The following is a 12,812-nucleotide window of genomic DNA, read 5'->3' as shown; positions in this document are numbered from 1 at the left end:
TGAGTGAAAATCTGGTCGCGTGTGTCCATTGTGTTGGGAAGAGATGGGCGTAGGCCAGCCCCCTCATCTAATATTCTGCCTTCAGTGAAGGGGGGATGCTGAGCGTGAGCCCGGCAGTGCTTGTTGATACTGTGTGTGAGCGAGCAAGGGATAAAGATTGGTGTTGACTAGCCAAATAAATAATAAGCTTCACCCTACACCAAGGTAAGGGGCTCCTCTGTTTACCGTTTTAGTGTTTTCTAGAGACCACGTGTCACTCTTTTAGCCTCTTCAAACATTTATTTTAATGGATTTGACTGTTTTTGTTGGTGTTTTGTCTCAGCTGTTTTTTTTAATATGTGCGTGTTTTGTGAAAAGGGATGTGTGGGGGGTCCCCATCTGATCATTGTTTAAAAGGGATAAATGTGTACTGATTGGTTGTTGTGTGGTCTTACTTTCCATCCATTGTGCTGACAGACCAGGAGCTGAGGAGGGTGTGTCAACAGGCTCCTGCCTTCACTGTAAACAAAGGATTTTGTTGTTGTTTTTTTTTATTTATGCACGACACTGTGGGAGAACAGTTGGCAGGTGATCCCTGACTGAAGAGTCAGGGTCAGACTTTTGGGAAAAACTAAAAAATTTTATTCATTGCTTGGCCACTCTGAATTTGACTGAAACGACTGCTTTGGGCCTTTGTGCTGGCAGCCCAACAGGCATGTGACATTTAGGTATTTATTGACCTGAGCCTGAGCTGCTTGTCTCACAGATTATGTTGAAATATTGAACAGTATGTTTGCTAGTCTTTATGTTAAACCCATTGCCAAGACAATCTGAAAGCAGTGAACGCAGCTCTTTAATCCATGTTTCTGTGGCAGGAAGTAAGTCTGACAATGATTATGAAGAGCCCAACTTGATGAATCATTAATGAGTTTTTCATCGATTGGCTGAATCCCTACTAAAGCAAACGCCATGATTGACAGGGTTTTTTTCTTTTGTAAGGTAAAATAACACATGTACTGTCTGGGAAGCTTTGACATTTTACAGTATATAGTGCAGAATAGTTACAGAAATGTCATTCGTGAGTACTGCTGTTGAACTCCTGGTTAAAAATTACTCAGTAAATAGAGGAACATGCTATTCAATGTCTGAGTTTAAACTAATCTTTAAAATGGTGCAGCCTAATTCTAGATAATCTCCCCAAAGTGGGCTGTCTACATTGATTTGTCAGATGCAATCGCCTAACTGTTCCTTACTGCTATTTTCCCATCAATGGAAAGCAGCTTTGGTGAAATAGTGCGCAGCTGTGCACCTATTGTACTTTCAGGCACTTAAAAAAAGCAGCACTTTTCTTGTTTTATTGTAAACAAGTTCCACAAAGTCCAATTTCATGCAGTCGAAGAGGGTAGGACTGAGGTCGGTCTTGATATAATTAGAGCACACAGTAGAGTGCACCAATTATCCAAGTCATCATTACATCAAAGGATTGAAGTTTCAAGGCTATTGTCGGTCTTCAGTGGTATTTGATGACTTAGTGGACTTTTGTGAGCGGGGCATTGCTTCGTTATACTGAGCAGACACATTTCACTTCGTGTTTTCAGCATGAGCAGGCAGGCTGAACTAAACTGAACCAAGTGCCCTTTGCCTGTTAGCTCTTGTGTAATGAGCGTGTTCAGCGCATTGTCCTACTGTAACCATACTTTTACATTCTGCTTGAAACACACACAAAAATACAGTCTCTGACATTCTGCTTTTACTTTTAGAGGTAAAAAAAAAAAGCACAAACACGCAATGAAACCATACATACACAGGAAAGCGGACACACGCTGGCAAACCATATTGGTGATCATTTGTTCAATAAATCTTTTTTTCCAATAAGACCTTTTGAAATATGACACCCTCTTCTGTGATTGTATGTCGCGCTGTTTATAGCTGGGCAAAAAGATCAAGCCTCTGGTTTTTGTTTTTTATGGGTGAGTTTGTGCGTGTTAGCTGGGTCTGGACACTACTTATTTATTCCCCAGCATCGCTTCAAAGATACACCACACCCAACTTCCTGGCTTTAATTTAACGACTCTCTTGGGCTTCTCTCTCTGTAGTGTTGTACATTCAGCTGTGCAGGCCAGATAGATGCCATCGGTATCTTTAGCCTTCTGTGAATGCTAATCTGCTTTCCCCTCGCTCTCAAGTGGTGCACAGGGGGTCAGCAGTCCGCCATGGATACCACCACCTCCATGAAGATGACCTCGCTGGCAATCCAGAGTCTGTTCAGCAATGTGGAGGAGGAGAACCTGGCTGCCATCAAAGCACATTTGGACAAGTTCAAAGATGTGGACAGCAGGAGTGATGTAAGTCAGCCACTAGTATGCCCGAGTATGAAGTAATGAGATGCTCTTTGAGATCATGTAACAAGTGTTTTATGGGAAAAGGGTACTAGAATTTGTTGTGAATCTGTATGAAACAATACTCAGAAGACACAGTACTTAATATTGTGTTCAGCTTATGGAGGGTTACTTTACATTGGCCATGCATGAGAAATAGTGTCTATAAAAAGTATTCATTGCCCTTTAAAACAATTTTTAGAGATCTGTTTTCACTTGGACATTTAAGAGCGTTTTTCTGCACATCAAAACAGGCACATTAAATCACTGTTTAAATTAATGACGTAAAAGAGTAAAATGTGAAAACTTCTAAAGGCCTTTTCACACGGGAAGCGATTTACGGGCCTTGTAATTCATTTTCAATGAGAGGCGAGCGTGTAGGAAGGGAGGTGCGAGCATTGCGACAGGCATAGCGACAAGCGGGCATGTTCCCGAAACTGTCGCAGTCGTGCTCGTCTCACACACACGCCCGCCCCTGCCAAAGCTGAATTGACTTGAACTTTCTGTACGCAACGCGCAGCACAAAAAGAAGAGAGACTGATCCTCGGTGTCTGTGACTTCCCTGAAATATATAAGTGCTCACTGAACAGTTACCGGGACATTAACTGGAGGGCTTTTGCATGACACAGATTCAGTTGCCATGGTTACTATTTCACTGGGTGATCTGTTCCTTCATTTCCATGGCCATGGGCACTAGTTTATTTTCATGTTAGCCCACAGAAGTTGGAAAGTATTGAAAGATGGACTGTTGGTTTTAATCTTTTCATGAAATTTTTTGACAGAAAGAAAAATATAGAATAACATCTTTCTCCTTTAATCTGACTAATGTAGGTATAGGCCATGTTGCATTAAGGGATTGATTGTCAGGTTGTCTTACAGTATAGGATTAGAGTTAAATCATCAAATAATATCCCTGCCTAGGATTTTATATATAATTTTTATTCAGTATAATGAATTGGCTTGTTGGTGTGTTAAAATCTTTATCAGTTTCCATTCTTTCCCTCTCTCCTTGTTTCAGAATGGACAGACTCCCCTGATGGTGGCAGCAGAGCAGGGCAATCTGGAGATATTACAAGAACTAATTAGGAGAGGAGCCACTGTGAACTTGGACGACATTGTAAGCATACACAAGCACACACATAACCTCGCCAACTGCCTAATATGAACACACCCTCGCTCACAGGTGCATGTGGTGTTATAGAGGGCACTGAGGCCAGGCACAGGTGAAAAACAATGCGGCCCTTTTAACCACATCGTCCACTTGACAGAGAATACGTAGCTGAACTGGGGTCCTTGATGTTCCATCTTGCTGAACTCACCACACTCGGGCTTAGTCCACAGCTATTATGAGCCGTCATGAGCCATAATGACAAGTTATTACACACTTTTACCTTCACTCTTTTGGCTAAATGACAGGATTCACTAGCTGGCCAACACCCTATGCCTTAGGAAGCCAACCCCCCATGCACGCACACATTTACGCGTGCATATACCCTCCCACTTAGGCACACGCATGCATGCTCACACACTACACCTCTCATTAACATCTCACGTATATGTAACCTGCTATTACACATGGCACACTCAAACTTGTGCTTGCTCACGCACTAACACAGATAAAGAAAGGAGAAGCATTACACACTGTAGTCGCTCTTGTCTTTCACACTTTACTTTCTGACACTCCTGTCTGTCCATGAGACACCGTGTTCCCATGAGCACCTGGTATGACCAGCTGGTAGGTACAATGCTTTGAGCATTCCCAGGGGCGTCCCACGTAGAGCTCGGCCAGACGTTGGTCCACTGGATTTTTAGTCTGATGGGAGTTCCCAGGGTAACAGGTTGTCTGTATGTGCAGGACGGTTGGACGGCGTTGATCTCGGCAGCTAAGGAGGGCCACATTGAGGTGGTGAGGGAGCTGCTGGAGAACAATGCTAACCTGGAACATCGAGACATGGTGAGAAAATATAGTTACTGAAATGTGATGATCTGATTTTTAAATTTTAAATATGAAAAAGTGAATTGTAGCATGACATTATCCAAAACTGTGCACTGTACTACAGGGCTGGGCAATATGGCCAAAAATGTTATCACGATAAAAAAAATTCATACCATTCGATGTTAATATTTATCATGATAAATGTCAAATCGTTATGTCTATCAGGTTTAAAGGCTGATTTACGCTCCTGAGTGAAAATTGAAGAAGCCAGATGGGTAATTGTGTGGTTAAACTATTGTTTATGGTCAGAACTTTACATACACTTGATGCCAAACAAAGGATCACTTCACAAATCTGAGGTAAAACATTCAATACAATTACGATAAAATCTTTTGTTCAAAAAATATGATTAATAATCTTTTTTTCAGTCCTTTTCCTCAACAAATTAAATATCTTATTAGGAAAAAAACAAGTGCTAATTCGTTTGTGATTCAAATGAATTAAATAAAACATTTATTGACAATATATTGAACATTTGTTCTATTGTTATTGAGGAAAATTATATTGCGATATTGTTTTATTGCCCAGCCCTTCTGTACTATAATAATGACATCATTATCTCCAGAAAGGCCATACAGCGTTATTGATATTAAGGCAAGAAAATAGTGTTTAAAAAAAATTAAAAAGGGTAAATTTATTGTCTCTCCTTGTTTCCTTTATAGCTATACTACTATAATAAATGGCTTAAATGCCAAGAAAATTATCATAATAAAATAAAACTGGTGTGTAGTGAGGAGCAAAACTAAGGGATAGTAATGTATCCTTTCTGTCAAAATGACTTGACAGTTTATTCCATTAAAATAAAACTTGGTTGATTAACAAGCTGCTCAAACTTCTTTTCTGTAAGTTGACTCTTGACAATGTTGCCTTTTATACAATTCAAAGTACAGTAAAATGATGATGTCTAGATTGTATGTACATTGATGGTTTCTGTAAAATGTAATGACCCCAGTGCTGGTTTTTACAGGATGATCCATTAGCCTTGAAATGGACATACAATGAAATTACTTTATGTGTGATGGCTCCTCTCTAGTAGTAATCCCATTTACTGAGCTCTGGTTGTCTCTGCATGGGGCAGTGATATGATTTAGTCTTGGGATCCAGACTTGTGAGAGGCAGAGAGTTGTCTGCCAGGCTTGCTGTAGCAGCTATACCGTATATTCACGGGCAGAGTTATTGGCAACATGCAGATGAGATACACACATGTATGACCTGGGGCTGAGCGTGTTTGGTATGTAGTTGTGATGTAGATGTCCCGGCTCAAGAAGCAATGTGCATTTCCAGCAGCTGGAAATGCTCAAAATGTAGTGAGCTATGATGATTTACCCTACCTACCATCAGTAGGTAGGGTAAATCATGTATTACATTTCTACTTTGGCACCCAAAGATTATTATTATTATTATTATTTTTAAATCCTTGGCCCCAGTGACTTTATGGCAGCAACTTAGGACATCATCTGACTCATTGCCATGCGAGGCGTGTCTAAGCTGCACAGGACAGATCACAGCCAGTCATCACAGTGGGATTATAATAAACCACACTGCTTGATAGTGTTCACTCACTGGAAAGTGTGTCACACCAGCTGTAAATAGCACATTTTCCTACCACAAAATCTGCTTAGATTTGACCTATTCTGGAAGGTTTGGAATTGATACTGTTCTGCTCATATACCTTATTACTATAAAATAATGCCTATAATAATAGGTCCAGAATATTGCATACACTGTATATATGTAGAGCTGTTTTGTAGTCATCAACACATCCTCTCTTCTCTCCTTTCCGATTGTCATAATTATTCTATTCAAGTGTGCTATGTTCTGCGCTTGTATCCTACTCAGGGAGGTTGGACTGCTCTCATGTGGGCAGCTTATAAAGGTCGAACAGATGTGGCCCAGCTGCTCTTGGAAAAAGGAGCTAACCCGAACATCACTGGTCAGGTGAGACTGTACATACTGTACTTAATACTGTACTACTTCTTAATTCCCCTATAATAATAGCATAATCGACGTTGATAGGTATATTTTCATCTGTTGAACAGGAAAAGTTTACACCTCTCCACACCAACAGAATCTAATCTCAGATAGTAGTCCCTGAAGGGGGAAGATGACTTTCCTTTTTTTTTGTTATTCTAATTACTCCATGTAAGTGTAATGCAGCGTCTCAGCTCACTAGTTATAAACTGATATGAACATTAGTTGTACATGTTAGTAAATGTAACTTCAGAGGAAGAAGAATGTGCCCACAACCACAGCCCCGCTCTTCACCTGCACAGCGCGACGCGTCTCCCATCATCTGCTGTGTCAGTCCTGTGTGGTGGCTTAAAGCGTGCGACTGCAGGCCTGACACTGATCATTAGTTACCGTCAGCATGACTTCACACACCTCCTCTGCCCCAACAGTACAGCGTCTACCCCATTATCTGGGCGGCGGGTCGAGGCCATGCTGAGATTGTCCATCTTCTGCTGCAGCATGGAGCCAAGGTCAACTGCTCAGACAAGGTAACTACATACTGGCAGATGTTTGTCATCAACACAGAAAATGTAGTCATTGGTACAAGCTTAAAAGATTCTTCCTTCATAATTAAGTCCATGGGTTGTTGACTAAATCATCTCTTGCCACTCATGTCTCATGCACTCTTTACACATGTTTCCTTCTTTTCTTCGCAGTATGGTACCACTCCTCTGATCTGGGCAGCCAGGAAGGGCCACTATGACAGTGTGATGCACCTTCTGGCCAACGGAGCCGATGTGGACCAAGAAGGAGCGGTATGTAGGTTGTAGATTTCCTGTGAAGTGGTTGTTTACTATTTGTTGGTAGCATTCAATAGAGATCCAACACTCTCATGCTTTCATCTAGAAAGAAAAAGTAAAGTTTGACTTTAAAAAGCCTTATTACAGTTTACAATTGCAGTTTGCAAAATTATAAATGAGACGATATTATCAGAATTTTTTTTCTTCTGAAATGTAATATTTTTATTATTGTTTGATAACAATAACCTAGATTACAAGTGTATTTTTTATTGTCAGGGTTTTTAGATGTGCCTACAAAGTTTGGAAAGCCTTTGAAAGTTGTGGAAAAATATAACAAATTATGTTATATTAAATATGTTTATTTTATTTATTTGTGCCAATAACCATATTACAGTGCTTTAAATGGCTTTGCACCCACAATTAGTTATATAGTATTTGGCTTTGTTAATATTAGATTTGGTAGTCTGAACAGGCAGCATAACAAGTCATAATTTGTTTTGGGTTCATCATCGGTGCCATGAGACACAAAGCTGCCTGTTCTCGCCAGCCAAGATTTAATCCTGCCAGGTACCACAAACACGTTAGTAAACTGCATTGTTAAATAATTGATTGCATCGATGACGCAGCATATCTATGCTCCTGCGAGTCATGTTGCATCTGTGCTGACACAAACTGAACACTGTGATGATTTGATATGTAGCATCAATAATCAGGTGGAACTATTGTAACTAATGTTGCAGAGCAGTTCATTTATATGTGATTAAGACACATATATAAATATATGAGCTATTGGGCTTGCTAAATGATATGTCAATAATAAAGTGTTATTAAGCCTAGTCTCCCTGAGCTGCTGAAATAAACTGATTTGGGAAATACAGTTTGTTAATCTTCAGACGTAAATTACTGACCACCAACCTTGAACACCCAGTCTTGTAGAGAGAAACATCTGCAATGTTGAAATGTTAGAGGTAGAGGCACCTTCAAATACGCACATTTAAAGTCCTTCTTTCTGTGTCTTTTCAGAACTCAATGACCGCTCTGATTGTGGCAGTGAAAGGTGGCTATACAGAGGTTGTTAAGGAGCTGCTGAAGAGGAACCCAAATGTCAACATGACGGACAAAGATGGCAACACAGCCCTGGCCATTGCTGCCAAGGAGGGACACATCGAGATCGTACAGGACCTGCTGGACGCCGGCACCTATGTCAACATCCCAGACAGGGTGAGGCCAACCTGATTTTGAAGACGTAGAGGAGTGGTTGATGTGAAATACAGCGTGAACTGTATGTCTCCCCTCTGTGTGTAATTCCTTTCTGTCTCTCTTTCACCATCTCTTTCAGAGTGGGGAGACAATGCTGATTGGAGCTGTGAGAGGAGGTCACGGGGAGATAGTTCGAGCTCTGCTGAACAAATACGCTGATATTGATGTCAGGGGCCAGGTAGGAGCTCATCTTACTGTATCTTTGCTGCTTTTGTGAAGTTTAAAGGCAGACGAGGTGTTCTCTAATTGAAATGTGGGGTGGTGATGGAGCAGTGGATAGGACACATGCCTTTGGTGTGAGAGACCTGGGTTCGAATCCACTGTGAGACATCCATGTGTCCCTGAGCAAGACACTTGACCCTTAGTTGTTCCAGAGGCACGCAACCTCTGACATATATAGCAATTGTAAGCCGCTTTGGATAAAAGTGACAGCTAAATAAATAAATTTAATGTAATATAATAAATGTCACACTGCTCCTCAGAAACAACCCTGTTGTTTCTGTGTAAAGTGATTTTAAATCCATTGTGTTAGAATTACACAAATATACTCTAGTATTATTAGTATTATATGCTGTAATGGTTAACATTATAAATATACTATGCACAATACAAAATAATAAATTGCTTTATCTGCTATGATTACCAGTCCATATGTATTGTTGTATTTTTGACACAGTGTATTTTGTTCAAAGAGAAACAAGCCTTACCTTGTCCTTTCCATATCAGGATGGAAAGACTGCCCTCTACTGGGCAGTAGAGAAAGGCAACTCTACCATGGTGAGAGACATCCTACAGTGTAACCCAGACACCGAGAGCTGCACTAAGGTACAACACACTCTGTAGAAAAGGAGTAAGACGCACTCTTCTATTATCCTAAATGTCTTGATTGTATCATTTCCCCTGCTTTACTTCTCCTGATTTCTCAGAGTTTCAAACATAAAAATGTTGAATAGTTTTAACATTTTTAGTTTCTGAAAAAAGTCTGTAAAAATACTGTTGACCAAAAATACAGGCAGAATCTATAAATATTCCCTTTTAACAGCAGACCCCAGGCTTTCTGTCTTTCTTTCTCTCTTTCTGAAACATCCTTTTCACATGTGTATTGTTGATTCATTGGAAATTTAAAAGTCAAATGTGTATAGATGTTTGTGTTCAAAACAAATTTCAGAATGATATCCATGAAATGTTGTGTATCTCTGTCTGTGTTTTAGGAGGGAGAGACCCCACTTATCAAAGCCACAAAAATGAGGAACATAGAGATCGTGGAACTGCTGCTGGATAAAGGAGCCAAGGTGTCTGCGCTGGATAAGGTACTTTTTAAAACACACTTACATACATACTTACGTACATACATTTGTTTTGTCATAACAGTACTATCATAGTGTTATTAAGTTTAGTGATCTGGAATTTTCTTTTTTGCTCCCCTTCTTTTGGAGTGTTTTGCAGAGCTTTCTGTAACAGCAATTAGTTTATTCTGTGATTTTCTTTGCTCAGAAAGGAGACACGCCCCTCCACATTGCCATCCGAGGGCGAAGCCGAAAGTTAGCTGAGCTGCTGCTGAGGAACCCTAAAGACGGTCGCCTGCTTTACCGGCCCAACAAAGCTGGAGAGACCCCATACAACATCGATTGTACCCACCAGAAAAGCATCCTCACGCAGATATTTGGAGCCAGTATGAGCCATTTCTGCATTTTATTCAGAAAAAATGTGTGACAAAACAAGCTCAAAGGCTTGTGGTTCAGAAATTGGAAAAGATGACACTGGTTTACGCTGTCTTCTCTTATCGACTTCTGCACTGGTTTTGCTTTCCTCTCTTTACATTTCTCTCTCTCTCTTTTTCTCTCTTAGAGCACCTCTCCCCCTGTGAGTCAGATGGAGACATGTTGGGCTATGACCTGTATAGCAGTGCTCTAGCAGACATCCTTAGCGAGCCCACCATGCAGCCACCTATCTGTGTTGGACTGTACGCTCAGTGGGGCAGCGGAAAGTCTTTCCTTCTCAAGAAACTGGAGGGTACGTAAGCCCACAGCATTAAAAACAGTCTCATATAAAGATGAAAAGTGGAAATTTGCTTTCTCAACCGTGCCTTTCCTCAGGTTTTTAACCCTTCTGTAACATTTGTTTGTTTTCATATTGCTTCATATTGTCCTATATTTTAATCTCCCCTTACACTTGATTGAAATGTCTTTTTTTTTTTTTTTACTTCTTCCTTCCTCTCATCTTCAGATGAGATGAAGACCTTTGCAGGCCAGCAGATAGAGCCATTGTTCCAGTTCTCTTGGCTGGTGGTCTTCCTCACCCTGCTACTCTGTGGCTCAGTTGCCGCAGTTCTAGGCTTCACCGTTGATCCCAAGCTGGCAATTGCCGTCTCCCTCAGCCTCCTCGCCCTGCTCTACATCTTTTTTGGTGAGGAGAAAGATGTCCTAGGCTGATGACTGTGAAGAAATTGTGTTTTCATTTGACCAGCTCTTCAGGGAGAGGAGCCTCTTTGGAAGTGGTTGAATTAATACTGGTATTACTGTAATGGCATATGTTTACAGCAAAGGAAGTTCCAAATGGATTAAATAAACATGTATATGTTTATACAAAGCTGTTACCAAACAAATGCCACCTAAAACAAAACAACCTTCACATTCTTAAGAAAACTAAAATAATACTTATTCATTTGTGCAAAGCGAACCTCTTCTGTATGATGCTTTTGAAACTGCTTTGCTCACTAGAGTGTGCCATTATACAACCAATATTAAAGATGATGACGGCATGAACTTTTTAACTTACATTGTTGTTGATTTTTAAGAGAAGAGAATTTACTGATGTTTCTGAATAGAACTTAACATAGCAATCATGAAATATATTGTTTTGGCTCGTTACCCCACTGAAAAGCTAAAGCAATTCCTTAGTTGACCCTGTCTCCTACTGTCTCCAGTGTTGGTATACTTTGGAAGTCGGCGTGAGAGGGAGAACTGGAGCTGGGCATGGGTCATCAGCACACGTCTGGCTCGCCAGGTTGGTTACCTGGAGCTGCTTCTCAAACTGATGTTTGTCAACCCCCCTGAACTTCCTGAGCAGACCACCCGCGCACTGCCTGTCAGGTGACAGTGACACACACACACACACACACACACGCAGTCACTGCTGATTTCTGTCAGGTTCCCAGGTGAAGACAAAACATGTAAACATCTAACAATTGCAGTCCCACACTGCATTTATTATGAGTAGTGAATCTTAATATGTGGATTAGTACCATTGACTATGACATCTATTATTGCAATGTTAAAAACTCAGTCCCATATGCAGTTTGCTGTGTAGCTAAGCAAAACAAAGCATAATTTCTCTTTCTTACATCACACAGGTTCTTGTTCACGGATTATAATCGTCTGTCCAGCGTTGGAGGAGAGACCTCCATGGCTGAAATGATTGCCACGCTCTCAGATGCTTGTGAGAGGGAGTTTGGCTTCATGGCCACCAGGCTCTTCAGGGTTTTCAAGAACAGTGAAATCCAAGGTGACGTCGCTGTCTTTGACTTTAGATGTCAGCACACAAAAACCTCTTATTGAGATGAAAGAATCTTACATTTGCAATAATGAGCTTAAATTATTATAGGTCAATGACTGACAAATTAAAATATGTTCATGTACTGTACAGTAAACCAAAATTTAAAGAAGTGAAATATATCACTATTTAATTAAACAGTAAACCAGATTTCATGGTATTTACTTAATAAAATTAGATGAGAATGTTGTTTAAGAATGACACTTTTAAAAACATAATGGAACTCTTGTATGTATAACCAGTACTTAGGCAGTATTTTCTCTACTTACTACATACTTTCTAAAATGATCTTAACATGTAAAGATTGTGGTAATTCTAGTGTGCACAGAATATATACAGTTGGGGGACAAATTAAGGGAAAACCGGAATAAAAGAGTGGAGAAAGATATCCAATGCAGATGCTTGAGTTTGATGAGTATGAAAATGATGTAAATAAAATACTACAGCCAGATCTCGATCCAGTTTCACACCTATAGGATTTTAAAACATCATGTAAGAAAATGCTCAACATAACCATAAAACCAAATTATATAATATAAACTTACATCTTTTAAATCTATTTAGGGATGTAGGTGCCTGTCTCTGATGCAGTATGTCCTATGTCCTAAATCTGGTGATTTTTTGTTTTTCTTTCTATCTGCTGTACTCGGGTCTCTCTTGCAAAAGAGATTTTGATCTCAATGAGATTACCTGATTAAGTAAAGGTTGTTTATACATAAATGAGGGAATATCTAGTTGAGAAATTGTGTTCATCCCTCCACAGAGTCCCACAGACTTGGCAAAGAGCACCGAAGCTGTTCTGGAGGCTCGTGGTAGCCTGACTTCATACTAAGACGCTTCATGTCGGCTTTTCCTTGAATTTGTCAGTTGTCTGTAGTTTTTCTTTGTGTTTTGTGC

General features: G+C 40.2%; 1 protein-coding gene across 1 annotated transcript in view; it reads left to right on the top strand.

The window, feature by feature from the left end:
* Nucleotides 1-12,812, top strand: part of kidins220a (kinase D-interacting substrate 220a) — a 47,863-nt gene that overhangs the window by 2,106 nt on the left and 32,945 nt on the right. Inside the window, exons 2-16 of the mRNA XM_046061810.1 lie at nt 2,166-2,324; nt 3,376-3,474; nt 4,213-4,311; nt 6,193-6,291; nt 6,753-6,851; nt 7,020-7,118; nt 8,127-8,324; nt 8,443-8,541; nt 9,090-9,188; nt 9,575-9,673; nt 9,858-10,035; nt 10,212-10,376; nt 10,590-10,769; nt 11,290-11,455; nt 11,716-11,867. Coding sequence (XP_045917766.1) covers nt 2,193-2,324; nt 3,376-3,474; nt 4,213-4,311; nt 6,193-6,291; nt 6,753-6,851; nt 7,020-7,118; nt 8,127-8,324; nt 8,443-8,541; nt 9,090-9,188; nt 9,575-9,673; nt 9,858-10,035; nt 10,212-10,376; nt 10,590-10,769; nt 11,290-11,455; nt 11,716-11,867 — 1,963 coding nt within the window. The 5' untranslated portion in view covers nt 2,166-2,192. The remainder of the gene's footprint in view (nt 1-2,165; nt 2,325-3,375; nt 3,475-4,212; nt 4,312-6,192; nt 6,292-6,752; nt 6,852-7,019; nt 7,119-8,126; nt 8,325-8,442; nt 8,542-9,089; nt 9,189-9,574; nt 9,674-9,857; nt 10,036-10,211; nt 10,377-10,589; nt 10,770-11,289; nt 11,456-11,715; nt 11,868-12,812) is intronic.

This window comes from Micropterus dolomieu, linkage group LG11 (assembly GCF_021292245.1).
Source record: "Micropterus dolomieu isolate WLL.071019.BEF.003 ecotype Adirondacks linkage group LG11, ASM2129224v1, whole genome shotgun sequence".
In the NCBI taxonomy this organism is placed as follows: domain Eukaryota; kingdom Metazoa; phylum Chordata; class Actinopteri; order Centrarchiformes; family Centrarchidae; genus Micropterus; species Micropterus dolomieu.
This window is presented reverse-complemented; position numbering and strand designations above follow the sequence as displayed.